At 45.5% G+C, this 27,494-nt stretch overlaps 1 protein-coding gene and 3 long non-coding RNA genes across 5 annotated transcripts in view; 1 reads left to right on the forward strand and 3 right to left on the reverse strand.

Moving 5' to 3' along the window:
* Positions 1 to 27,494, reverse strand: part of LOC148128527 (uncharacterized) — a 184,451-nt gene that overhangs the window by 97,857 nt on the left and 59,100 nt on the right. The window lies entirely within an intron of this gene.
* Positions 1,243 to 7,935, forward strand: LOC148128532 (uncharacterized). Its single transcript, XR_015746303.1, has 3 exons — positions 1,243 to 1,532; positions 4,483 to 4,591; positions 6,828 to 7,935. It is a non-coding gene; the product is annotated as an uncharacterized LOC148128532 (long non-coding RNA).
* Positions 8,262 to 14,357, reverse strand: LOC148128533 (uncharacterized). Its single transcript, XR_015746304.1, has 3 exons — positions 14,321 to 14,357; positions 9,463 to 9,588; positions 8,262 to 8,605 (listed from the first exon to the last, which is right to left on the reverse strand). It is a non-coding gene; the product is annotated as an uncharacterized LOC148128533 (long non-coding RNA).
* On the reverse strand, positions 14,360 to 26,379 carry LOC148128534 (vomeronasal type-2 receptor 26-like). 2 transcript variants are annotated; one of them, XM_087948860.1, is made up of 5 exons: positions 26,129 to 26,379; positions 25,748 to 25,992; positions 25,024 to 25,312; positions 17,858 to 18,652; positions 14,360 to 14,532 (listed from the first exon to the last, which is right to left on the reverse strand). In XM_087948860.1, exons 2-5 carry the CDS (start codon positions 25,960 to 25,962, stop codon positions 14,455 to 14,457), a joined length of 1,377 nt encoding a protein of 458 aa, XP_087804986.1. In that variant the 5' UTR covers positions 25,963 to 25,992; positions 26,129 to 26,379; the 3' UTR covers positions 14,360 to 14,454. The 2 variants fall into 2 exon arrangements, with proteins under 2 accessions (XP_087804986.1, XP_087804985.1); XM_087948859.1 differs by having other exon boundaries at positions 25,748 to 26,379.

The raw sequence follows: 27,494 nt of genomic DNA on the forward strand, positions 1-27,494 counted from the left end.
GGCCCTGGCAGCCTCCCTGGGGTCCCAGGATTTACATTTAGACAACTGTCTCACACTATGAAGGCCACAATGTCCTGGGGTGTGTCACATGATCCCCTTGTGACCTTCGCGAGCAAAGTCAGTGGAGAAGCCGGATGCACCTAAGAACCATCTGGCTGACTTAACATCTGCAGTGATTTGCTTAGCAAACAGGGCCAGAAATGTCATAAAGTGGGTCAAAACTCATTTAACAACATCTCCCTGGGCAACACAAGTGTTGGGCTCCATGGGTCTAGTGAGGACTTCCTGCCTTGTCTGTCCTGGAGGTCTCAGGGCTGCCTTTTGAGGCTGCCTCAAGGGCTTCTCCAGGCTGCCCTGCGTTGGGCGCCCCACCTCTCTTCTTGCCAGGCCCCCAAGAAAAGGGTTGGGGGCGCCTGGAGGCCCCAGGTCTTCTGGTTGTGGGGATGTGGCGCTTATAGTGGACTCTGCAGCCACTTCAGCCTCCCCACCTCCGAGGCTCTGAAGGTGCCCTTGGGGGTCCCTGTGTCCCAGGTCTCCAGTCATTGGGGGTTTCACTCCCATGAACCCCTTGGCCCAGGAGGGAGAACTGGGGGTCTGAGACAGGAGGGGGAGAGGAGATGGGGGCAGGGGGGCAGGAAGCCCAGCCACCCAGGGCAGCCCCATCGCCCAGAGCAGGAGGAGGAGGATCCCTGCAGGCTGGGGAGGAGGAGAGGCTCCCACCCAGGTGGCCCAGGGGGAAGGGAGCTCCAGAGCAGAGAGGGAGGCAGAACTGGCCAGACTTCTCCCCAGCCGCCTCCTCGGGTGGTTTCCTGGCTGTGTGGCTGGGAAGGCCTGCCTCACCGTGGTCGTCCAGCCCCTCCTTAGGGACCTCCAGGTGGGATGAACCCTCCACTTTCCCAGGGAGGCCATTCCATGCTTGCAGGTCTCTGCAGGTCCTGGCTGGTCTTTTCCCCCCTCTTGGAGACCCCTGGAGAACTGGGCTCATGGCAGGCGATTCAAGGAGGGAAGAGCTCAGTCTTGGATTCAGGAAGTGCCACTCAGAAAGTGTCACCTTAGATATTCCCCGCAGGTGGCTTTCTTGGGGTGGGTGGATGCTTTCCAGGTGACAAAGGTCTAATGGAGGAATGCCAGTCGTCTTCATTGGCAAGTGTGGGATGAAGGGCAACAGATACCAGCGGTTCTGATCAAGCTGGCTAACAAGATGCCCCCGAGGAGGTTTCCCCAACTGGAAACGATCCCCCTCAACTTCTGAATTTGGCCACCCGGTTCTGCTCTGGACATTGGATCCCTCCCCACTTTTAAGCAATGGCTTTGATGAGAGGAGGGAGGGAAGGAATCTTAGAATTTAAGAGGGATTTCTGTTGTGTTGTGGGAAGGAAGACTGGAGACCCAGTTGATCTTTTATTCTCTTTATTCTCTGTAGAACTGAACACCGGTGAAACTGCGGCAGCCTTTTTTATAGCGGGCTGCTCGCGGCTCGTGGCCAATGACGGCCCTTCAAATTTCCCACCATCCGGACCGACCTATCCAAGGTGAGTATGCAAATACATAACACCCCTCCCCGTGTGGTCCAGTCCAACCAATCAGGTCTTTCCTATGTTACATAGTCACGTAAATAGGTGGGGCTCTTATGGGTTCGACTGGACCTGCGCAATTCAGTCGTGGTTTTGTCTCTGGACTGTTCGGACGGGTTCGCTGTTTCTCCCGTTCTCTTCCGTGGAGCATCCTGGAAGGTAGAGTCAGCCATGCTGCTCCCGCCTGGCCTTCCTGGGCTGGTCAAGTCGGCTCGGCTGCTCCCGCCAGGAGTGGCTTCTTGATGGTTCTCCAAAGCTTGCTCCAGTCTTTCAAAGTTGTCTTCTTCTTCTATGGTTTCAGGGACGTGTTTGCGATTTCCGATCGGGGCTACTGTTAGTATTGGTTGTTGTATTGTTATTAGGGTTTGTTTTGTTACTTCTCGTACTTGTGGAGGGTCTCCCCCTCCCCTCGTTTGTGTTTGAGGGGTCTCCCCCCTCTCTGGTTTGGTTATTTTTGTGTAATATTTGAGACAATTCCTGTGTTTGTGTAAGTTCTTCCCATTCTTCCCTTTGATTGTTAGTGTTTCTCAGTGTGGCCCTTGATCTGACTTGGTCTATGTGTCTCCTCCAGCTCTTTCCATCCTCTGTCCCTACCCTGTATGACCGGGGTCCTGTTATTTGGGTTATTGTTGCCGGTATCCACAATGGTTCCCCTGTGAGTTTTTTTGCATAGACTAGGTCCCCTGTTTTGAAGGTGCGGCACTTACTGGAGGAGTCTGTTGGCTTTTTAGGGCTATATGTGGGTGTAGTCTGTCTAGGTTAGATCTTAGTTTTCTTCCCATTAATAGTTCTGCTGGGCTTTTATTTGTTGTAGTGTTTGGTGTAATGTGCTGTATAGTTAGTAGCTTATATATCTTTTCCTGTATATCTCCAGTTCCCAATTTGTGTAGTGTTTCCTTAGTATAATGGACCATGCGTTCCGCCCGTTCATTCATAGCCGGCCGACCCAGCGCTGTTAGTGCATGCCTTATCCCTTGTTTGGCTAGGAACCTCTCAAAAGTTAGTGCCGTGAATTGCCGTCCTTTGTCAGATACAACTAAATCCGGCAATCCATGTGTTGTAAAAAGCTTCCTTAGTTGTCTAATAACAGCTTCTGTTGTGGTTGAGTGCATAATGCTTATCTCTAGCCAATTTGAGTAAGCGTCTACTACTATTAAGAATGTGTGTCCTTTAGTTGGTCCAGCAAAATCAATGTGTATTCTAGACCATGGGCCCCTAGGTGTTTCCCAGTCGAGTGCAGGTGCAGAAGGGGGTGCAGGTCTAGCTTCTTGGCATTGTTTGCACGTTGCTACCCATTCCCCAATATCCTTATCCATCCCTGGCCACCATACATAACTCCTAGCCAGGGACTTCATTCTGACAATACCCGGGTGACCCTCATGCAATAATTCAAGTATTCGTTCCTTCAATATGTCTGGTATGATCACCCTATCCCCCCATAGTACACATCCTTTTAAGATAGATAGTTCTGTTTGTCTAGTCTGAAACGGTTTAACAGTCTCATCACTTGCGGTCTCTGGCCACCCTTTACCTACCCAATTTAAAATCCGCACCAGGTTTCTGTCTCTCGCGGTTTCCCTAGCAATGTCTGTTGCTGTTATGGGTAGGTTTGCCAATGTCTCGATTTGCAGGGTTGATGTGGTTGGTGCAGGATCATCTTCTAACTCAGGTAGGGGGGAACGGCTCAGGGCATCAGCGTGTGTTATGTTCTTTCCTGGTCGGTAGATCAAGTTGTAGTTATATGCTGCGAGGAATTCGGACCACCTCGTCATCCGCGGTGACAGTATGTTAGGTGTAGCTTTGTTTCCTGCGAGGATTCCTAAAAGAGGTTTGTGGTCTGTGACAAGTGAAAAGTTTCTGCCATAGATGTACTCATGGAACCTTTTTACTCCTGTTATTGCGGCCAATGCCTCTCTATCTAATTGGCTGTAATTCCGCTCCGTTTTTGATAGAGTTTTTGAATAGAATGTGATAGGTGCTTCTTTTCCATTGGGTAATATGTGGCTGAGTATGGCACCGATGCCGAATGGTGACGCATCGCACGTTAATGTTAGTGGCAGGGTTTCGCTGTATTGTATTAGCACACAGTCTGATGTAAGTAAGTCTTTGATTCCCTGGAATGCTGTTTCTTCTCGTCGCCCCCAGGTCCATGTAGCTTTCTTATCAAGCAACCTATGTAGTGGTTCCACTACCGTTGCTTTTTGTGGCAAAAATACATTGTAAAAATTAATAAGTCCCAAAAAGGCTTGTAAATCTGTTTTATTTTCGGGTCTGGGAGCTTCCTTTATTGCTCTGATTTTGTTTTCAGTGGGGTGGATCCCTTCTTTGTCTATGAGGTCTCCCAGGAATTCAACCTTATCAGTGGCTAATTGGCACTTCTCTTTTTTAACTTTAAGTCCCGCCTCTTTAAATTTTCATAAGACCTCCGTCAGGCAGTCTTTCAGTTGTTCTTTGTCCCTGGCTGATACTAATGCGTCGTCAAAGTATGGTACCACCCCCTTTATTCCTTGTAATAGGCGTTCCATTAAGCTCTGGAATACCCCGGGGCCCACACTAACTCCAAATTGCAGTCTGTTGCATTTGAATGCCCCCCTGTGGGTCACAATTGTTTGTGCTTCCACTGTTTCTCGGTCAACTGGCAATTGTTGGTAGGCTTGCGCAAGGTCCAATTTCGCGAAGATTCTACCTCCCCAAAAAGAATGTAATAGGCGCTGTACCACCGGAACTGGGTATGCACTTTGTTGTAGCGCATGGTTGAGGGTTGCCTTGTAGTCTCTGCAGATACGTACGGACCCATCTGGTTTAATAGGAGTAACAATTGGGGTATCCCACCTTCGTCGCCAGTGTTATGTTGTGGGAAGGAAGACTCGAGACCCAGTTGACCTTTTATTCTCTTTATTCTCTGTAGAACTGAACACTGGTGAAACCGTGGCAGCCTTTTTTATAGCGGGCTGCTCGCGGCTTGCGGCCAATGATGGCTCTTCAAATTTCCCACCGTCCGGACCGACCTATCCAAGGTGACTATGCAAATACATAACAATTTCTAATACCAGAGAAGACTGAAGGGGCCATTCAGGCCTTGCATTTTGGGTGCGTCCATGAAGTTGCCTGTGTCAAAAGGGATTAAAATGAGGATTTATTTTAAACTGTCCACCTGGAAATGGACTGAAATGAGTCTTGCAGGAGTGATGTGTCCCCTTTTGAGAGAAACCTCTCAAGGGGGAAAGGGGCCATGAGGGCAGGAGGGCCAGAGCCTGAAATTATGCAGGGACAATCAAGGTCTAAATCTTGGGGCAAGCCAAGAATTCTCCACATTCAGGGCTTCCTGGCTCAGGACAGGACATAATTCTGCATTATTCCTTGTATTTTTCCATTCACTGGACTGGTTTCCAAGGTGGCGGCTGGAAAACTCCCTGGGGAGCCAAGAGGGAGGAAGAAATAAATCCCCCGCCTTTCCCTTCATCATAGGGGGGAAGAGGCTCCTCTGCAGGGCTGGGAATGAGCCCGTCAACAAGGACTCGGCTCCAAGTTTCAGAGCTCCAGATTTGGAAATTCATCTGTGGGAAGCAAATATGCTTTTCTTGCTGAAAGGAAACAAGGTTGAGATGTGGTGATGAAAGAAGGAGCAATCCTGGCTAGTTCATGCCCAGGTTTCCTGCCCTCCTGAAAGGGCTCCCTGCAGATGGAGACCCTCAGTGGGCTCAGGGTCCCTTCCCAGAGAGCCAACCCTCCCCCGGGTCTCAGGCTGGGTCTCCTCTACGCTTTTCTGGGGCACATTGGGCCATTTGGGGGAGTCAAGGCCCACCCACCCCCAAAATGGGGAGGCAAGGGGGGGCGGCCCAAAGCAGCAGCTGCATCAGACCAAAACAATCCCCAAAATTGGAAGTTGAGCCTGGGAATGAAAACCAACCTGATAGCAACCTGTCCGTCCATGAAGGTCCTGCAGTGAATATGGGAGACAACCTTCCTTCCTCCCTGGACCTTCCCCTCATCCACCCAGGGTCCCCACCCAAATCACCCCGGATAAAAAGACCCTGGTTGCAACTGGAGCCATGTGGGATCTCCTGCTTGGCCAGGACACGGAGGGTGCAATGGCTCAATGGGTGGCCTTTCTTTTTGCCCATCTTCAAGGAGGTTAATACCTCCAACCCTGCACCTGTGTGAGGCTGGGGGGGTCTCCTCTCCTCCTCCTCACCCCACCCCATTCCGCTGCTTTCCTGGCTGGGGGCTGGAGGGTCCCCTAGCTCTGGCAAAACCCCCAGGGGCCTCAGGCAACAGAGCAAGGCTCCCTGGAAGCAGCAACCCAGGAGAGGCAGCCGGTTGCCAGGATGGCGGCTGGCTTTGCCCCCTCCGATCTGATTCCCGGTGGTCCTGGGGGCCTTGGGAGGAGATCCCGGTGGTCCCACTTGGAAGGAAGCCGGGGGAAGGGGGAAAGGCTGGGGAGGGGCAGCCTTTCCTCCTTGGGGCTGCGAGAGAGGCCAGGGGTCCTGGCAAGGCTCTCTCCCCAGAGGAGGAGGACCGAGAATGTCAGCCTTTTCTCCGTGTTTTTATGGGGGGGATTCAAGGATGAAGTCGAGGCCTCTCCTGTCCCTCCAGCCGCCCCCTGAGGAGCAGGCCAGAAGCCCTCGATCCCCCATGGACCAGGGGAAGAGGCTGCCTTCAGAAGTGGGGGGGGGCTCTGTCCCTGGAGGTCTTCCAGGAAGGCCTCCTTTGCATGGAATGGTCTGGGGTCTCCTGCTTGGGCAGGGGTTGGAATAGATGACCCCAAGGTCCCTTCCGGCTCCATTCTGATGGGATCTTAAGGGCAGGAGCCTCTTTGTCAAAAATGGCTCTGAGGACAACATGGAGTCCTCCACTTACAAACATCTGTTTGGTGACTGAAGTTACAACGGCACTGAGGAAAGTGACTTATGACCAGTCTTCACACTAACGACCATTCCAGCACCCCATGGTCACGTGACAAAAACTCAGGTGTGTATTTATGACACTTGCACTACCTTGGGGTCATTGGGGTCACTGGAAGACTTGCTTAACGACCGCATGATTTAACTAAACACCGCACTCATTTGCTTCACAACCGAGGCAAAAAAGTTGGTAAAATGAGACAGAACTTACTTAGCAACAAAAATTGTGGTCATAAGTGGAGGATTGCCTTTATTGCCTTATAGTTCCTTGAAATTTATCTCCAGAGACGTTCAGGATCTCTTAGTCAGAATATTCACCTTTCTTTTCCCCACTTCTGCTCGCTTCCAGGGAGCCTGGAGCAAAGTCCTTGGTAGGACTTATTTCTGGGGCTTCCGGGGCTGGAAAGCACCCCCAGAGGACTGAGGTGAACCCCCAGGTGAAGCCTTCAAGGGTTGCACTGCTGGGCTTCCCACCTTGGAGAGAAAGAGAGAGAGAGAGAGACCCTCTTTCCTCTGGTGGAGTTTGAGACGCCCCCAAACTCCTGCTTGCAACTATTCACACGGTGCAGCCACAATGAGCCCAATTTCATCAGGATGCAGCCTGACTCTCCCATGGGGCTTCTCCTCCTTCTGTATCTTCTGGACTCCGGTCTCAACTAGCTCAAGCATTGGGGAAAAGAACCGGCTTTAATCAGGGGATGGAGAGAGGATGGTGGATCTCATGGAGAAGCTTCTTTCACAGGGCAGGAGCAGCTATGGGAAAGGGGCGCTAACTAGGTCTTATTGGATGAGAACATCTAAGCAAGAGGACCTGGAGCCTCTGCCTTCTCTGGCTTGGTGGGATGGCCAATGGCTCTCATGGAGATTGTCAAACAACATAGTTGGAGCTTGGCTCCCACACAAGCCATCTTACCACTTTTCCTATTCATTCTCTCATAGATACACTTTTAGCTGCTGTCAGTACGACTAAGGTATCAAATTCATTGGCAGTGGCTGAACAACAAATTCCTCTGAATGATTTTCAGAGTTCCCTTTAGCAAGATTTATTGAGATGAAGAGAGTTGCAAGGATTACAGTCATTCAAACATTTTCCATTGAAAAATGTAGGCATGATTTTTTTTGATTCCTGCACACTATCTAAGTTGAAATAATTAGTGTCTACTTTGAAATAAAACAAAATTTTACAATTCTTTAAATGTCACAGTGTTATGTCTTATGTTTTTACAATTGTTCTGGCTGTGAGATGCTCCTTTGTGTTCAGCTCTGGCCTCAGAAGGATAATGTAGCACTTGGGGATGAAGATGCAGCCCAGCAGACCAGCACTGGAGGCCAGGATGGAGAAGACCTGCACAGCCACCATGTGTTTCCCTTTGGTGCTCAGGTAGGTGGGCACAAAAGTCACCCAGACACTGCAGAAGACCAGCATGCTGAAGGTGATCAGCTTGGCTTCGTTGAAGGCCCCAGGCAGATTCCTTGCCAGGAAAGCCACCGTGAAGCAGACGGCAGCCAGGAAGCCCATGTAGCTGAGGGTGACGTAGAACATGACAACGGCCCCTTGGTTGCATTGCAGGATGATCTCTCCAGGCTGGGAGTGGAGGTCAGAGTCAGGGAAGGGGGGGAGAAACTCCCAGCCAGATGGAGCAGATGATAACTTGGACACAGAAGAAGAAAGGATGATGGAGTTGGCCAAGCTCTTCCCCAACCATCTCTTTGCTCGGTTTCCTGGTTTTGTGGCCAGGAAAGCCAGCACCACCATGATGGTTTTGGCCAAGAGAGAAGAAGAAACGGCAACTGAGAAGATGATGCTGAAGACCGTTTGTCGGAGAAGGCAGGTGGCTTTCCTTGGTTGACCAATGAAGAGAGAAGAAGACAAGAAGCAAAGCAGGAGGGAGACCAGGAGGATGTAGGAGAGGTCCCGGTTGTTGGCTTTGACAAGGGGAGTTTCTCGGTATTTAATGAAGATGATTAAAACAAGGCCTGTGGTTAGGAAGAAGAATAGGGCAAAAGAAACCAGGATGATGCCCAGAAGTTCTTCATAAGACAGGAAGGTTATAACTTTGGGGATACATTGGACTCTTTTTTTATTTGGGAATTTATCATCCGGACATTTGGTGCATTTTTCTGTGTCTGAGAAAAAAAAACCAACCCCATATTTCTTTGTCCTTTGCATTTCAAGATATATTGTACATTCTTTGGGAACAAGTGATTATCAGGAGCATTTTCCAGGATGGATTTCTTAATATTTCCAGAGACAAAAAATAAGTGTATCACTTTTTAAAAAAATATAGCTACAGTATATTTTTGATAGGCTGTGAAATTGAGGGAAGCTTTGGACTTGAAAGATTTCCTTTGTAATGTTCAGAATATTGATAGGAACCTCTATTACTTAAGGAAAATAATGAATCAATTAATCTTTCTAGAGAAACTTACCTGCAAGATGGCAATTCTTGTCATACTTGCCTCAGAGCTGGCTGGCAGATCAAGTGACTGTTGCAAATAATTTGGAATGGCCATTGGAGCAGTGGTGATACGGGTGCAGACAGATACAGGCATAACTATCCATGCCACCACATTGTGCATCTCGTATATCAGAAATACCTTTTCAGTGTTCCTCAAAGGGAACCCATGTAGACTGCATTGCAATCCTCCTTTCAGGAGGTGGACCTAAAACAATTCCTCGTGTTTCAAGGAACTCAGGTGTTCCTAGAGAAGTAAATGTGGAAGGAAGGACACATCCAAGCTAAAAAGAAGAAATATTTTCTCTGGCAGTAGTAAAGCTTGTCCAATCTGCCACAGCCACCTCTCTCTATCCAGCCCTTCCTTCACAGTCTTTTTGCTCTTCTGTTTAGATAAGAAATGGGGCATTTTGGAAATAAACCAGAAACCAGTTCAGCTTCAAAGTGTTTTTAATTCACACTTTCATGACAATGCTCTGGATGGATCCAGTTCCACCAGGCCTCCCATTTTCCTCTGGTGTCACCCACCTTTCTGAGTGGAGAAGGTCCCTCCGGACAAGGAATGCAGTCGTAACAGCAAACTGGCTCTCCTTCTCGAGCCCTCTTGACAAATCCAGGATGACAACTTTCCACACATTCAGATTGAGGAAAGGACTGAGCAGAAAAAAATAAGATTGCCAAAGGAAATGTGTTATCCATGGAAAATGGAGGTAAAAATGGATATTAGACAAGATATTAGATATTAGCCTCTGGTCTTCACTTAAGTAAATACAAAATCTCTCACTATTTACAAATGGTTGGAGATATAACTTCTGGAAGATTCTTCCTTTAGTTCCTCTCTTTTGCTTTTGGCATCTCACATTGCCAAAAAAAAAGGACTTTATTAAATAGAAAAGTCTGGAGAGATGGAACCAGGGGTGGATTCTACTGGTTCTGTCCAGTTCTATAGAACCAGTTGTTATGATTCTGCGCAGTTCGGAGAACCGGCAAATTGCACCACTGACTGGCCCCCCCTCTCTGCCTGCCCCTCCCCTCCGCTCCCAGTCAGTCCTTATCGTGCATGCGCGGCATCGCCTGCAGCCTGCTTTTGCCCACTTGCCAGGCCAGCCATTGCTGCATGCCTTCCGCTGTGGCCCTGCCTGATCTCCCTGGGTGAGTGAGGCTCTGCAAGCTCTGGGGCCCAGTCACCTACCTACCACTGCCGGTCACCTTTACCCCCACCCCCACCCCACTTGCCTTTTGCTGCCACCACCTGCCGCCCTCACCCCCAGCAGGGAAGGCCCAGTATCTGCGGTGAATCCAGGCGGGGCGAGATGCAGACTGGTGGGGACCGAGCTACATTTCGCTGTACTGGAAGACATGGAGAGGCTCGTGTTCTCCTACTGCTGGGAGAGCAAGAGAGTCTTTCCCGGCACAGCTCCGGGCGGCAGAGAGAAACAGGATTCAAGCTGGCTGCTTCTCTGCCGCCCAGAGCCACCCATTTCCCTATTGGAGAGGAAGTTGCAAACTTTTGCTGTGCCGGAAAGACTCTCTTGCTTTCCCAGCAGCAGGAGAACATGAGCCTCTCCACATGTCCTCCGGTACAGTGAAATTTAGCTGGGATTCACTGCAGGTGCTGGGCCTTACCTGCTGGGGGTTAGGGGTCCAGGTGGCAGCAGCAAAAGGCAAGTGGGGTGGGGGGTAAAGGTGACCGGCAGCCCGGTCGTACCCATGTCGGCAACAGGTGTCGTCATTTCGAAGTTGAGGGAGAATTTGGAGAAAGAGATGGAGAGTCCTGCAGTGGCCGGCACAGGAGCGCCATTGAGAAGCGGGGACGTGGCCTTCTGGTGGTCCAACCTGGTGTTCAGGCTGGAGGCGAGCCACAGGAAGTCAGAGCAGTGAGGGAAAGGGGAACTGCCAGGGGGAGCTACCCTCTCCATGCCGAATTGAGACCATTTGGGGTAGTCCTAGGAATTGGGTGAGTCGAGCGCAGCTCCTTGCCTTCTTAGCTCAGGGAATGGCCTTTTTCTGCAGGAGGAGGACTGCAGATGGGGGAGGTCTACCTGAGTGACTCCTCCGCCGTCTTCACCAGATTATTTGGACACTTACAAGCAAGCACAGCTAAAGGCACTGCTGTCACATGTCAGCCCAGACCTCACGCTGCGGCTCCGTAAAGCCAACACCAAAGAAGTGGGCGATCAGGTGAACCTGTGGTGCAATGCTCACTCGGATCTCGGCGCTCCAGGTCATCGACCTCAAAGCCCTTTAGGAGCCGCCGTTCCCAGGTTTCTACTTGCCTGTGCTTGGTCGCCTCCTCTTCACCTTGCTGAAGCGGCTGGCCCTGCCCTCCCTCCTCGCCTGGCCTAAGAAGGTGAGGGTGACGGTGGGGGATAGTGAAGCGGCCGGGTCCCTATCTTCCTGATTCTCTCTCCCACTCTGTATGTGTGTGTCTCCCTGAAAGCCGTGGCATGGCCAAGCCAGCAAGCTCTCCTTGGCGCTCTTCGCTACTTCCTTCATTTCTTCTTTTTGGAATGCAGACTGGCTGAACAATGATCGCCAGGCGCGGTGGAAGCATCCTTCGGGCGACCCTCCTCTCCTCTCCTCCTCCTCCTCTCATAACCGGCCGTTGTGGCAGGGCTGGGAGGGTGCATGCGCACGGGGAGATGCTCCTCAAGCAAATGCCAAAGCACAGCAAAACCAAGTACGGGGCGGGTGGATGCTCACTTGAGGAGCGAGCATCTCCCCACACAACTGCACCCTCCTGATCCATCCACAGCTTCCGGGTGCAAGAGGAGGAGGAAGAGGAGGAGGAGGAGGGTCACCCGAATGGACGCTTCCACCGCAGTCTGGCAATCGTTGTTTAGCCAGTCTGGATTCGAAAAAGAAGAAATGAAAGAAGTAGCGAAGAGCGCCAAGGAGAGCTTGCTGGCTTGGCCATGTCGCAGCTTTCAGGGAGACACACACACACACATTCACAGATATACACACACAGAGAGAGAGTGGGTGGGAGAGAGGGGAAGATAGGGACTCGGCCACTTCGCTATCCCCCACCGTCACCCTTACCTTCTCGCACTGCTCCATTTTGTGAACCACCTATGGTTTAGTATCTCCTTCAAACTGGTGAGAATCCCACAAGGGCTGGAGAATGTGTCACTAAGAGTTTTAGGTTTGTTTGCTCCTTGTGCCCAAAATAGCTGTTAGGAATAACATAGGTTACCTAACGTAGTTTGGGTAAAATAATATATATAAACTATGATAGTGAGTTTTAAGTGTGTGTCACTTTAACTGCAAAGCATGTAATTTTGGGTGCGGCTGTGAAACTGCCATAAGAGGGAGCAAGAGAACCTTGCTAGCTTACTGTTTGCTGGCTTACTTGGATTGATGGATTGATGGTTTTGCTAACTGCGTGTTTTCCCTGCTACTGATTTATTCAACTGCAAAGGAAGAAAAAGAGAAGGTTTGATTTCTTCATATCTCTACTGCAAAGAGATTTATTACTGGACTGATATTTGTAAGTTTACTGACCTTTTTTTCGACACTGGACTTTGCTAATGAATAATTCACGGAGGGACTGAACTAGTGAATGATATATGGACTGTTTGACTATGCAAAAAACTCTTACTGGAATAAACTATTTAACTAGCACAGAGTATCTGTTTTACTGAGTGCAAGCTACAAAAACGTTTATCTCACATATTTGCCTGCCTGCCTACTGCCGTTGCACGTTCTGCTAGGGTGTATCCCTAACAATAGCAAAGAAAAAAAGGGAATTCTGTTGAGCAGGGTCTGAATTCAGATGAATTTGAATCATGATTGGGTGCAGGTCCTTTTGGTCCCATTGGGAGAGAAGCTTCGTCCTGCTTGGGGAAAAGTGTCCCCTGAAAGGGCCGGTTCATAGTTGGGGAGGTTCTTAAAGAGACCCGACCTGGTCAGACTTATCCATGCCTCTCTTTTACACACACACAAACACACACACACACACACACACACACACAAAGTGGGGGGGAGGGGAAGATAGGGAAAGAGGCAGAGAGAGAGAGAGAGACAGAGTGATACAGAGAGGGGAGAAAGAGACAAAAAGAGGGAATGAGAGAGGAAAAGAGAGACAAGAAAGAAAACAGAAAGAGAAAGAAAGAAAAGAGAAAGGAAGCAAAGGGAAGGAAAGGGATAGACAAAGAAAGGGAGAGATGGAAGGATGGGACAAAGAAAGAAAAAGAAAGAAAGAGATGGAGGGAGGAGAAAGTGAATGAGATATATGGATGGATAGATAAATACATGGAAGGAGGGAGGGAGGGAGAGAGAAAAAAAGGAGAGGAAGGAAGGACACAAACCCTGGCTTCAGAAGACTCTTTGAAGCAGCACAGCAATCTAGGGCTGGGCTGCAAGGATCTCGGAGGTCATCTAGTCCAACCCCTGCTCCAGCAGGAGATCCTTACAGAATCAAAGAATAGCAGGATCAGAAGGCTGTGTGCGTGTGTGTTTGTGTGTTTGTGTTTATGGTTGTCAAAACTCCAAAACCAGGTCAAGGAGCTCTGGGGAGATCAGTCATAAATTAGAACACTTGCTAAGCAACTGGCCATTAAGCGAGGACCACTTGTATTTGGTTTGCCAGTCACATGGCCACCTGGCCATGCCCATCTGGTCACGTGACCATCAAGCCACACCCACAAATTAAGCCACGCCCACAGAACCGGTTGTTACAAAATTTGAATCCCACCCTGGATGGAACTGAGAAAAGATTTCAGCATTATTAAATGATAACTGACCCCATTAAGACGCATTTCTCCCCTCTTCTCACACCCTTAATTTTAAGGTGTGATATCAGAACAATCTTGATAATTTCAGGTGAACTGAAAGCCTTGGAGCTGCTTCCTAGGAGCAGAAGGCCCATTGCTCCATCCCAGGGAGGGTGAAAGGGAGGCATGGAGAGCTCTGGCCAGGTCTGGCCTCCTTAAGAGCCACCCAGATTATGGACCTGCCCCTTCAGGGGACACTTTTCCCCAAGCAGGACGAGAAGAAGCTTCTTTCCCCCAATGGGGCCAAAAGGACCTCCGTCCAATGACGATTCAATCCCATCCGATACAGTCCAAGCCTGGATTCAGGCCCCGGTCAGCAGAATTACCGCCTTCGTTGCTCTTCTGGGCACAAGGAGCAAACAACCAGAAGCTATTAGCAACACATTCCCCAGCCCTTGTGGGATTCTCACCCGTTTGATGGAGACCCTTAATTTCGTGGTCCACAAAATGGAACAATACGAGCCTCCAAGCAGCCTAAGGAAAAATCCGGTTTCTCTGCCCAGATTCAATTCTCGGTGAAGGTCAACCACCTTTGGGGAATAGCATCAGCCCTCTTGAAATGGGACCTCAGGCTTTGGAAAACGGAGAGAAGACTCCAAAGTTTCTCCTACCTTGTTGAGCAACTTTAGCCGTGAAAGAACATCTTCACGATATAAAGTCTCTGTCTTACAAAATACGCCACAGTCTCTTCTCCTGGGATCATCCCTGGGAAGAACAAAGAAGCCCGAAATGAACAGATCTGCTGCTACCTCTCCATTTGGGTCCATGTACAGTTCAATTTCAAAATATTGACAAACTCATTCTTCTCCAGGAAAGGATGGAACTAGAATGGGAACATGCAGCAATTTTAAAAGCAGAAAACTTTGTTTCTTATCCCAGACACTTTTTCAATATTTAATCTTTCTTCTGTAGTTGTCTAATTTGCAGACATGCTTCATTAGGAAAATGGGTGTTACCACTATCTTACAAGTGAAGGGAAAAAGTTCACAAAAATTTGTCAATCATATCCTGACAATATAGATTTTGACAAAATATAGTTGAACAACAGAAAAAAGGAGATTTATGAACTCCCTGAAAGCAACAGGTTGGTTATCAGAAACACGGATTTGTCAAGAAGAAAATTGTCAGGGTGATCCTCTCCCAGGAGGCCCAGACAGGAAACCTGAGCTAGGCCCACTTCGCTGTAATGCTGCACTGACAGGATTTGGGGAGCCAGAAAGTACAAATCTCCCACCGACCCTTTTTTATGCAGCTGTAGGTGTCCTCCTCTTATCTGCTTCTTCCCCAGGCAGAATCTCTCCTCCAACCCCCCAAAAGTCATTCCCTCCTATCACTGCCTTTCTAAATGGATTGTGGGAAAGGGGGGGATATAATTTATGTGCTCTATGCAAGTCATCCTCACATATTATTTCATTTCCTAAATACATTATGCTGATATAACTCGATCTCAGGAAAGAGTAACAAACAATTTTGTGATGTGATCAGAAACCCAGTTAAGTGAGGGGTGGATGGTATGATAATTAAGTGGATAAAAACTGATTTAAAAATGGTACTCAAATAATCTTTAGTTTTTTTAATCTTTGTCATGAAAGTGGGAAGATACAACATTTTGTCGTTAGGTCATCAATTTTTCTATGTTGTCATTAATATAATAGGGTTGAGAAATCGTTTGTGTGTTTGTGTTTATGGTTGTCAAAACTCCAAAAACAGGACAAGTAGCTCTGGGGAGATCAGTCATAAATTAGAACACTTGCTATGTAACCAGCCATTAAGCGAGGACCAATTGTATTTGGTTTGCCAGTCACATGGCCCCCTGGCCAAGCCCACTCAGTCACATGGCCACCAAGCCACGCCCATCTGGTCACGTGACCACCAAGCCATGCCCACAAATTCAAGCCGTGCCCACAGAACCAGTAGTAAAATAATTTGAATCCCACCAGTGAGTTCACAGCCTGCTATGCGGCATCTCCTATCAGGACTCAGGGATTCACTTTGTGACGCCTCTCCTAATAAAATATCTGGGAAATACGGAACTCTTTTACATGCAACTGCAGTTATCAGATCAGTAGGAAGGAGTTTCTCTGAATGGGGCCAAATTCTGTTCTGCTGTAATGCAAAATTATGTATTTATTTATTTAGGACATTTATATTGCCACATATTCGCACATGACTCAGCATTAGGCAGACTCTAACTGCCCCTTGAGTGTCGTTTATTTTTATTTTTCTCCATTATTATTATTATTATTATTATTATTATTATTATTATTATTATTATTAATGCTGGTCTCTGACTGTACTAAAAGAGGACTGGATAAAGGAGGAAGCTGTGTTGGAGACATTTGCCATCTTGAGTTATTTGTAAATAAATATATGTTTAAGAAAACAATCTCAAAATCATACTTGACTGCAACCTGAAACTGAGTCTTGAGAGAAGACAAGGAGGAGATTATGAGAGCAGCTTCTCCAACTTGCAAAATCTCTCAGTTGGACAAGGGAGGATTCAACACTCTTCCAATGACGGAAAAAGGTGTTGGGAGTTAAAACCCTTCTCATTCCTAGGAAAAAAAAAATATTTTAGGATATACTAAAAAGACACAATACATTTCCCTAAAAAGAAAAGTAGAAACTCAGAGAGCCTGAAACTCAGCCCCCCCAAACTTGCTAATGGACCATTAGTCTGGCCTAGGGCAATCTATTTTTCATAACAATGATCTACTCCAGGTAAAGCTCTACAGCAGGCTTGTCCAACCCGCGGCCCATGGGCCGCATGCGGCCCAGGTCGCCTTGTAATGCGGCCCAGTGCCCAACCCAACCTTCTGGCAAGAACCAGTGAGGAGGAGGAGGAGAGGCAGGCGCGAGGCGGGCGAGTGAGCGCCACGCCAAGGAGCAACAGAAAAGGCCTTTGCCGCTTCTGCCCGCCGCGCGCTGCCGCGCTTCTGCCCCGCCACTGCCCCCCACGCCGCCGCCCTTCTGCCCCGGCCTTGCCCGCCGCTTCTGCTGCTACACGCCCCCACCCCGCCACCGCTGCTTCTGCCGCCACCGCCACCCCCCACCCCGCCACCGCCGCTGCTTCTGCCGCCGCCGCCCCCACAACCTGCCGCTGCCGCTTCTGCCCCTACCCCGCCTGCCCCCCACGCCTTGCCGCCGCTTCTGCCCCTACCCCGCCGCCGCTTCTGCTGCTGCACGCCGCCCCCACCCCACCACCGCTGCTTCTGCCCGCCACCGCCACCCCACCCCGCCACCGCCTTCTGCCTGCCCGCCCCACAACCTGCGCTGCCGCTTATGCCCCTGCCGCCGCCCACCCCCACCCGCCCGCCACATCGCCGCTGCCACTTTTGCCCCGCCGCCACTTCTGCCTGCTGGAGACCTTCTGCCCCCGCTGCCGCCGCCACCCACCACCTACCGCCGCCCCCCACCCCGCCACATTTTTATAAGCTAATAATTTTTATAAACAATAAATAATTTTTAATAAATAATAAATAATTTTAATAAATAATAAATAATTTTAATAAATAATAAATAATAAATAATAAAAATAATTTATAATTTATTATATAATTTATAATAATAATTTATTATATGTGCGGCCCAAACCAAATTTTCATCTTCTAATGTGGCCCAGGGAAGGTGAAAGGTTGGACACCCCTGCTCTACAGGAATTTCCCAAAGCCCTTTCATTACATCACCATCCAGCCAGGCTCAACCAAGCCTGGGACTCAGGACAGCCTACAGAGTTGGCCCTGCATGTCCCCATGGGAGTCTGACAACCGATCAGAATACAAGCTCCAATTCAAATCCCAACAGAGGGCATCAAACAGTTGCACTCTCAGCATCTCAGCCCTTCTTTCCTCAACCAAGGCATGTGCTCCTGTCCACCATTAAACCATCTTCCAAGCAGTCACCATGTTTCCAGCGTCTTTCTTCCCCACTTGGACCTGAACCCAGAAGGAGATTTCTTCCAACAGAGGCTAGACAGAAATTTCAGATCTGCTCCCTGTTATTCCGGAGCGTCAGACAGGAGCGATTAGATGGTGCAAATCTCTTGACCTTTTGCAGCACAAGAAGGTTGAGATGTTCCCCTCCTTCTCCTTTGGGTTCCTTCTCCAAAGGATCTCAGATTAATGGATCCCTATCGGGACCCCCCATACCTGCCACGGCTGCAGCCTCAGAGCCCCCAATCTCTTTTCTCCCTCCTTCCTTCCCCTCCTTGATCTAGAGGAATAAGCGGCATTCATGGCCTGTGACAGAGTCTGAATGAAACTGTAGCGATCAGGGTTATTTATGATACGTTTCCTATTTCTTTTCTCCTGGGTCTCCAGTGGGGCTTTCTGTGTGCATCTTCTGCGGCCTTTGACAGAAAAGACGTGCTTGGAAAGGGAACAGCGGAAATAATGATCTTGAAACTGATCTTCCACAAAGAAATAAGGTTCAAAGGCAGCATCTGTTGGCCTTTTTTTAGACAGATAACCAAAACTCAAAATACTATGAATGTATTTGAGAAGTCTGTCCTTCTTTATTGTATACGGTGCAAAATTTGTGAGGATCCAGACTTTCCCTTCAATGGGTCCTGGCAAATGCATAAGTGCTTCATGGGAAGGAATAATTCTGTTCCAGATGGAAATAAATTCTAAGAAGTGGACAAAGACGTTGATTTGTCTCCACTTAGAGAGGGCCTCCCTGAGGGGTGCTGTATGTCCAGTTGCTGAGAATCGATGTGATATAACAACACAAATTCCACTCCTGACAAGCATCGGAGGGAAAGTCCTCATGAAATTATCTCCCTTTTCTGTGTCTGAAGCAAAGAGGCCAATCAGGGTCCATCTGAAATGGAGGAGCAGCTGGACAATTGCTGGGTTTTGGAATCCTTCTTTGGGGAGCATCTGGTGGAAAAAAGGGAATCTCCTTTTATCACTCAGAGCCTCTGAAGGAATTCCAAGAGTGATCTGAAAAAGTAATGAAGAATGCTGTGTTATAATGTGGTCCAGATCAACTCCAAAATATTACTTATTGACAAACCCAATTTTGTTTTGATGAATATATAAGAATAGTTTGTTCCTTAGTCATGGTTTAAAATATTTAAGACAGAATATTAACAAGATTGTCTATAAAAATGGAGCATAAAATCATATTAAACAAAAAAAAAAAACAATAAAAAATGCAATGTAAATTTCTGTGTCACCCATACAATTCCAACAATTAGATTCAAATTTGCAGATGTTAGATAAAATGTCTGGATCTAAGATATAGGGCTGTATTATATGCTATTTCTGAGTACTAAAACCTCTTTCTCAGCTTCTATATCCCAAATTCTTTGTGAAGCAATTTTTCAGCTTCTTCTCTAGATGTACAAGAGCACAACTGCTAACAGAATAGTTATGAGTAAATGAAATGGATACATATAGGAAAAATAAAAAGAAATAGTAGGAAAGTGACGGTAGGCACATTGGTGCGCTTATGCACGCCCCCTACAGACCTCTTAGGAAAGGGGTGAGGTCAATCGTAGACAGTTGTACAATCCAATAAGTCTTTAATTGAAATTTTGTCTGTTTTGGGACTATATGTGTTAGGTATAACGTTGATACCCAACAAGGTTTGGGTGGATAAATATATAAACTAAGGTATCATAGTTTAAGTGTTTGTAACTTTAAGCACCACACTGCATGTAATTAGCCAATTAAGGGTGCGGTTAGAAACTGCAATAAGAGGAAGCAGGAGAAAGCTTGCTGCTTACTGCCTACTGTTTTACAGTTTACCGTTTTGCTGTTTACTGTTTACTGCTGTTTACTGCTGGATACAACTGTTTACTACTGTTTTACTGCGACTGTCTACTGTTTGATCGTTCTACTGAATATCCAGCGTTATCCTCTGGAGAAAGGCATCGGAGGAGGAGAAGATATCTTTATCGGCTGATAAAGATATAGTAAGGACTATTATCTGGACTGAGTTAGTGAGTCTTACTGAATGGATATATTGTGAATGACATACGGACTGATTGACAATGCTTAAACTCTAACTGGATTAAAAACTATTTAAACTACAAACAGTGTTTGTGTTCAGTGTGTGTATACTCTAAAACCCTTCCTCTCTCATTTGGCTGCCTGGCTTGACTGCTGCTGCATACTTTGCTAGGGGTTTATCCCCAAACACTAACAATGGTTATGGGCCCAGCTGCACAGTCTAACTAACCAGGATATAGCAGTGAGAGTTGGTGTGAGTTGCACATTACTGTAAAAACAAACTGTTTTTATTAGTTTAAAATAGTCATATATCTGAAGAGTAATGGCACAAGTAAATCTACCACATCTGTCCCTGATATCCAGGCTGGATGGAACAAACTATGTTTCATGGTCAATGAAATGTAGTTTACTTCTACGTAGAGAAGGTTTTTGGGACATAATAACAAACCCACCAGATGTGAGTAGCTGGGATCCTGATGATGAAGAGGATAACCAAAAGTTACAAGACTATAAACGGAAGAATGAGCAGGCTTTATGCATCATAGGACTGACTCTCTGTGACCAGCAGCTTGTCCATATTCATGGAGAAGAAAATGCTGCAAACTGCTGGGAGAACCTCAGGAAGATATATGTTCGGGACAGTGTAGGAGCACATATAAATCTTACACGGAAGCTGTTTCGAACACATCTTCAGAGGAATGGAGACATGTTAGCTCATTTAAACTGTATGAAGAGCATTTTTCAAGAATTACAAGAAAAAGAGCTTATCTTTAATGAGCTGCAACAAGTATACATTATATTATCTTCATTAGATCAAAGCTATGATGACTATGTGACTTTGTTGGAAGTATTGCCTAAGGATAGCCTCTCATTAACCGAGATTACAGGCAGGCTACTAGAAGAAGCCAGAAGAAGGTGTGAACGTGACCAGCTGAGAGAAGATAAATCTAAGAAAGAAGAGAAATTATCTTCAAAGCTTGATAGAAACCAGCTTAGTAAAGGAAAGCACCCGGAAGAAGAGAATTTATCTTCGATGGCATACACAATTAAAAAGTGTTTTAATTGTGGAGGAAGAGGACATTTGGCAAGTTTCTGCAAAAAGGGAAAAAGCCAGAATGTAAAAAAGCCCAAGAAAGCCTTTGAACTAACCATGTTTAGCAACTGTGATGTGAAGAATGATTTATGGGTGGTGGACAGTGGTGCATCCCACTGCATCACGAGAGATAAGACAAAATTTGTAAAAATGTCTACAAGCTCTCAACATATATCACTTGCTAATGGCTGGAACCTGAAAGCGAAAGGAGAAGGTACTGCACATTGTCCATGCATAAGTCAGGATATAAAAATGTTGTATGTACCGCAACTAAAGTTCAACTTGCTTTCTGTAAGGGTATTAGTCAAACTAGGTTATGTAATTACATTTAAAAATAATAATTGCATAATTGAGAAGGATAAAAAAAGGGTAACTGCAGCTTTAAATGGAACGTTATACGTCTTAGATGATAGTAAGAAAGGGGAGGCACAGACTGTATTTAACAATATAAAGCCTCATAATGAATGTATCCATTTATTGCATAGGCGTTTGGGGCATGTAAATTTTAAAATGCTAAAACGTACAGTACAGTTATCTGATGGAATAAGGTTAAAACCTTGTGATAAATATTTGCGTTGTAATGTTTGCTGTGAAGATAAGAGCAAAGTATTGCCTGCAAATAGGTTAAATGGTTTCAAAACCAAAGAACCTTTAGAAGTGATATTTGCAGACATCATAGGTCCAAAGAAACCCAGTATGGGGGGTGCTCGATATATACTGAGCATTATGGACCACCATTCTAGATATGGGTTTTGCTACTTAATGAAGAGCAAAACTGAAACATATCAACATTTTTTCAACTGGCTTAAATTTGCAGAAAGAAAGACTAAACGGCAATTGATAACCCTGGTGACAGATAATGGTACGGAATTTGTTAACAACAAATTCCAGAACAGACTAAAGGTAGCTGGAATAGAGCACAAGAAGTCTGCACCATACAGGCCAGAACACAACGCATTCATAGAGAGAAGAGGCCAAACACTACAGGCAATGGTTAGAACAATGTTAACTGATTCTGGATTACCTGATTCTTTGTGGGGGGAGGCTACAATGTGTGCTAATAACATATTGAACAACGTTGTTAACACAACGACAGGTGAAATACCATTCACCAAGTGGCATGGCAGGAAACCTGACCTAAGTTACCTGCACACATTTGGTGCACCAGCATGGGTGCATATCCCTACACAACTCAGGCATAAAGGGCAACACAGAGCTAAACGATTTTTCTTCGTTGGTTACCAGGCAAACCATAGGGCATATAGATTTTGGGAGAAAGGCACATCTAAGGTGTTATGTAGTGCTAGTGCCCAATTTCTAGAGCACGTAGGATGGGAGAAGTTAGAACAGGATACCAATAAAGAAGTAATTATTGAATCCTATAGAAATCCCATTAGTTATCCATGTAACTTTAAGAATAAAGTAAAGAGAGAAATACAGGAAGAAATAGAGCCCATAAAGGAAGAAATAGATCCAATAGCTGAGCAGGATGAGGAAGATGAACAGGTAGTAGTTCAAAAAAGTCCTCCTGCAAGCCCTGTAATTCCCAGAAGAACTACACGAATATCTAGACCGCCTGATAGGTACCAGGCTAACACAGTGTGCCAGATTAATAGAGTTCCATGTACTGTAGATGAAATAAAAATGTATCCTACTAAGGATAAGGAAAGTTGGTATGCAGCAATGAATAAGGAACTGAACTCATTAAAGAATATGAAAGTATATGAGAATGCGAGATTACCTGTAGATATGAAGTCCATTGGCTGCAAATGGATCTTTAAGGTAAAATCTGATAAAGATGGAAATATAATCCATAAGGCACGATTAGTAGCCCAAGGTTTTAGACAGAATGCCAATGACTATGATGAGGTGTTTGCACCTAGTCTTAAGGCAGCAACCTTGAGGGCAGCTTTAGTGTGGGCAGCTAGCAAAATATATATATATAATTAACCACCTAGATGTGGAAACCGCTTACTTGCACGCCCCATTAAAACAAACTATATATATGAAAAAACCTGTTGGAATTAAAAGTGAAATAATAGATAATAATGATTGTTGGTTGTTAAAAAAAAGCCTCTATGGTCTTAAACAATCAGGCTATGAATGGAACCAGTATATTGTAAAGGAACTAAACAATATAGGATTCAGAGCTGGGTTAGCCGATCCATGTCTATTTAAGAGGGAGACAAATGGGAAAATATCATTATTATTGTTGTTCACTGATGATATTGCATTGATTACTGAAACTAATGATGAGGCCAATAAAATAATAGCATCATTAGGAAAGAAAATAAAGATTAAGCAATTAGGGGAGATAAAAAAAAAATCTCGGTTTAAATATACAGAAAACACAGAAGGGCTTTAAGATATCTCAGGAAGATAAGATATGCAAATTGCTAATAGATTATAAAATGGAGCTTTGTAAGCCGGCTAAGACTCCAATGAGTCAGGAGTTTAGCAACACTGATGCACAAAGCCCGGGGTTTGATAAGGTAATTTATCAATCATTAATTGGTAGTTTGTCTTATATTAGCAATTGGTCTAGACCAGACATATCGTACAGTGTGAATCAGTTAGCTCATTTCAATGCTGCACCAAGTGAAAGACACTGGATTGCAGCTAAAAGAATATTAAGATATCTTAAAAAGACAATGAATTATTCATTGTATCTAGAGCCAAAAGGTGATCTAATTCTGAGTGCTTATGCTGATGCTAGTTTTGCATCAGAAATAGACACAAGAAAGTCGACTTCAGGAACAGCCATAATGCTGGGTAAGACATTAATAGGTTGGAAGTCAATAAGACAACAGCATATAAGTTTGTCAACTATGGAGGCAGAATTCTCCTGTTTATCACTATTATGTACAGAATTGATTATGTATAAGCAAATGATGAATGATATAGGCATAACTGTGAATTATCCTATAATTATACATGAAGATAATCAGGCAGCAATTCAAATGGCCACAAATATTGCAGTCAAAACTAGGAGCAAGCATACAGATTTAAGGTACCTAAACGTTAGACAATCTGTGAGAAGTAAAATGATACAGCTGGAGTACTGCATGTCGGATGACAATGTAGCTGATAATTTTACAAAAGCCCAAGGTGCAAGGAAGCACCAGGAGAGTTGTGAAAACTATGGGGTTAGATTGTAAAGGTATTATATATTTATATCACCCAAAAGGGGAGAATGTTAGGTATAACATTGATACCCAACAAGGTTTGGGTGGATAAATATATAAACTAAGGTATCATAGTTTAAGTGTTTGTAACTTTAAGCACCACACTGCATGTAATTAGCCAATTAAGGGTGCGGTTAGAAACTGCAATAAGAGGAAGCAGGAGAAAGCTTGCTGCTTACTGCCTACTGTTTTACAGTTTACCGTTTTGCTGTTTACTGTTTACTGCTGTTTACTGCTGGATACAACTGTTTACTACTGTTTTACTGCGACTGTCTACTGTTTGATCGTTCTACTGAATATCCAGCGTTATCCTCTGGAGAAAGGCATCGGTGGAGGAGAAGATATCTTTATCGGCTGATAAAGATATAGTAAGGACTATTATCTGGACTCAGTTAGTGAGTCTTACTGAATGGATATATTGTGAATGACATACGGACTGATTGACAATGCTTAAACTCTAACTGGATTAAAAACTATTTAAACTACAAACAGTGTTTGTGTTCAGTGTGTGTATACTCTAAAACCCTTCCTCTCTCATTTGGCTGCCTGGCTTGACTGCTGCTGCATACTTTGCTAGGGGTTTATCCCCAAACACTAACAATATGTCTGTTTCATCACTTTAATTTTAACCCAATAATTATATACCCTGAATTTATACAAAGCAGAAATTGTGTAAATTAACAATTATCTATGAGGGCAGGAGCTGAACTCCTTTTATCCATCCCAAAGTTACTCTTCTTGGTCTGAATATTTTTTATACATAGACAGGACTATTGCCAGCTTGATTCCAATTGGATAAGGCAGATATTATTGATATGTGAAAATAAACATGCTAATGGAGGACCTCAAAACCTGGATAGTTTTCCAATAGTAGAATATTCAGTAGAATATCCTCTAGGGACCTTATCGCTCTTCAGGCCTTTAATGGTCAATTTGAAGATGAACATAATAGACTAAAACATTGTTGATATGTTCCCTAATATTCTGAAAAGCTGCTCTTGAATTCTATGAAGATATTGGATCTGTTGTTCATCCCCACCACCCCACTCACCTTACCAGATAGAGAAAAACACACAAACCTGTGGGACTTTGTAGGTGCCTACAAACATTGACATCTGGATGGAGATGTCCCTGGAAGCTCCACCAATCAGAGCCAGGAGGTTGTCCTTCCTCCCACAGCCATAGTTGGGGACATTGGATTCTCCAGTGGAAAGAATGTCCAGCAAGGCATCTGAAGTGCGGAAGGTGCTTCCATAGTTGTCATGGATGTTGTAACCAAGTGTGAGATTGTGCAGGAGCTTGGAATTCTTGCTGACCATTTGAATAGCAAAAATTGATTTTAGGGTATCTGTTAGAGCAGAACTCTTCCTATTGAAAAACAATATTCATGTTATTATATTCAATAGCAACAACAAATGTTTTTAAAATATATAATCCTTCACAAACCTACTAAGCCTTAGGCCAACATTGATCCAAATCAAATGATCAATTATGCAAATGAGAGAGGCAACTACAATTGTTTCAGTCACTACTTAAACAAAGGTCATTATTCAAGTGATGAACTCAGGAATGAACTGAGAAAGGAAAATCATCTGGATTTCATTCAGGTTTTTTAAAAACTCCATCTTTGGATTTTACTCTCTTCCACAAAGTAAGGCAAAAAAGGGAAGCCATGGAAATCAAAATCATTCAGGAAATTGGACAGGTCCTGAGGTACAAAAATAAGTGACATAAGAAGAAAAGAAGGTGAGTGTTAGAATTGCACATGGAGGGAGTGCAACTCCATCACCCCGCATGACTTACGAAGGAGAAGGTATGGAAGGAGGGCTGTTGAAAGGCCACATTATAGGTGACACATATGTTTCACTTGTGACCACACCAATGAGATGGTCCCCAGGCCTGTAAAAGCTCCATGGATTGTAGCCATCCTGGTGCTCCAAACTCAATGGGCATTTCCTTCTCAGCTTCCCACAGACTGATGGGGACACCAGCAGCAGCAGAAGCAGGAGGTTCATCATTCATGGCATTAATCAATCCACTTCCTGTTTCTAACACAAATAACAGGAACAGTTGGAAAAATGCAAAGACTCTGAGAAGTGCCAGTGGCTTTCCTGATCTAAACAGAGAACCACTCAGTTTCATCTGCAAAGGAGAGAAAGGTGCAATCAAGAGCAGAGCCTGTACCTGTCCCAAAACTTGGTCCCAGAGAGCTTCACCCAAGGAATTTATCCTTTTCTGATATAAGGTCCTTTGCATGTGGCTTCAATCTGATGTGTACATCGAAGTCTAAGACTGGAGATATAGCATCACAGGTCTCAAAGGCCGAGATGGTCATAATTACAGTGAGAAGCAACTTCTCCTCTTGGGATCCTGAACTTTTTCTGGGCTCCATCTGCAGAGGGGAGGCTGGAATAAAACATGTTAGTAAAAATTATAGATACACCCCTGGGGTCACTGTTTTGTTGTGGTTGTGGGCCTTCCTCCCAGTCAGGGCAGGTCCAGAAAGTGATGCTGGGGAAGAGAATTCAGCACCCAGGGAATTGACTTCTGCTGTGCTTCAACATGGCCTCTTGTCTCCAGAGAATGCTGGGGAAGGTCACCCAGAGCTATGGAGTTTGGTGCCACTTCTAAGTTAATGCCATTTAACTGTAGTGTTTCCTGTCTTCTAATGGCAATCGGCACCCTTGATCCCTGCCCAAGGTTAAGAGTAGACCCTGTTTAGAATTCTCTTTTATGTCATAATCCCATATATTGATCTTAATTGCAGCCGGTTTTAAAATTGCTTGTACCTGAAATGAAATTTCATTTCCCATCTTTTCTAGCAATATTAATTTTGAGATTAAAGCTCATTAAGAAGCAGGAAAGTGACAACTTGTGGACTAGATCGTTGGGTAAATAGGGAGAAAGTTATAGAATGGATGGAAATTTTTATTTTTATTTTCTTGTCATTCCTGTGTTATCTTACAATGTTCCTATAATACACCAAGATTCTTTATATTGTGATGTTTCTTAAATTTTTAAATAAAGAATGGATTGTAAAGTCTGCAGCTGAGATTTATCAATCCATATCTGTCTGTCTGTCTGTCTGTCTGTCTGTCCGTCCATCCATCCATCCATCCATCCATTAAATTTACTGGCCACCCATCTTATCACAGGGAAACCCTACAAAGATGGCGGTGATGCCCACAGTGTGGTGGATGGTGCAACCTGATTTCTAGTGACAGGATTTCTGGAGATCTGGTGGCTCTTCCTCTGTTGTGGGGATCTTCTATTTGGGGGGCGGAGGGACCCCTCTGACCTTCCCAATTTCTGCAGCTGAGACTTTCTCGAGCGACCGGTCTGTTGTTTCGATCTTCTGGCTTGATTGCTGAATTCCCTTTCAGAAAGCAATTTAATGAGACCCTCGCAAGGGTGAAGTTTAGCGGAGCCCTCGCAAGGGTGAGTGCAAAGCACAAAGAAAGAAGACACGAAACAAAAGAATTTTTTCAGGTGAGGCAGCACATCGCCTGGGGCAGATGGAATTGTCCCGGCTGTGCCTGAGACAGATGGG

The sequence above is a fragment of the Notechis scutatus genome, unplaced genomic scaffold (genome assembly GCF_049901735.1).
Source record: "Notechis scutatus isolate UNSWTSFEM ecotype Mainland unplaced genomic scaffold, rNotScu1.2 NSCUSCF28, whole genome shotgun sequence".
NCBI lineage: Eukaryota > Metazoa > Chordata > Lepidosauria > Squamata > Elapidae > Notechis > Notechis scutatus.

Bases quoted from the DNA above. Each gene is read 5' to 3' on its own strand.
- LOC148128534 (XM_087948860.1), bottom strand. From the start codon at position 25,962: ATGATGAACCTCCTGCTTCTGCTGCTGCTGGTGTCCCCATCAGTCTGT. The intron at 25,313-25,747 runs GTAAGTCATGCG...GTTTTTCAATAG, and splicing joins CCTTCCATACCTTCTCCTTC to GAAGAGTTCTGCTCTAACAG. The intron at 18,653-25,023 runs GTTTGTGTGTTT...TTACTTTTTCAG, and splicing joins GCACCTACAAAGTCCCACAG to ATCACTCTTGGAATTCCTTC.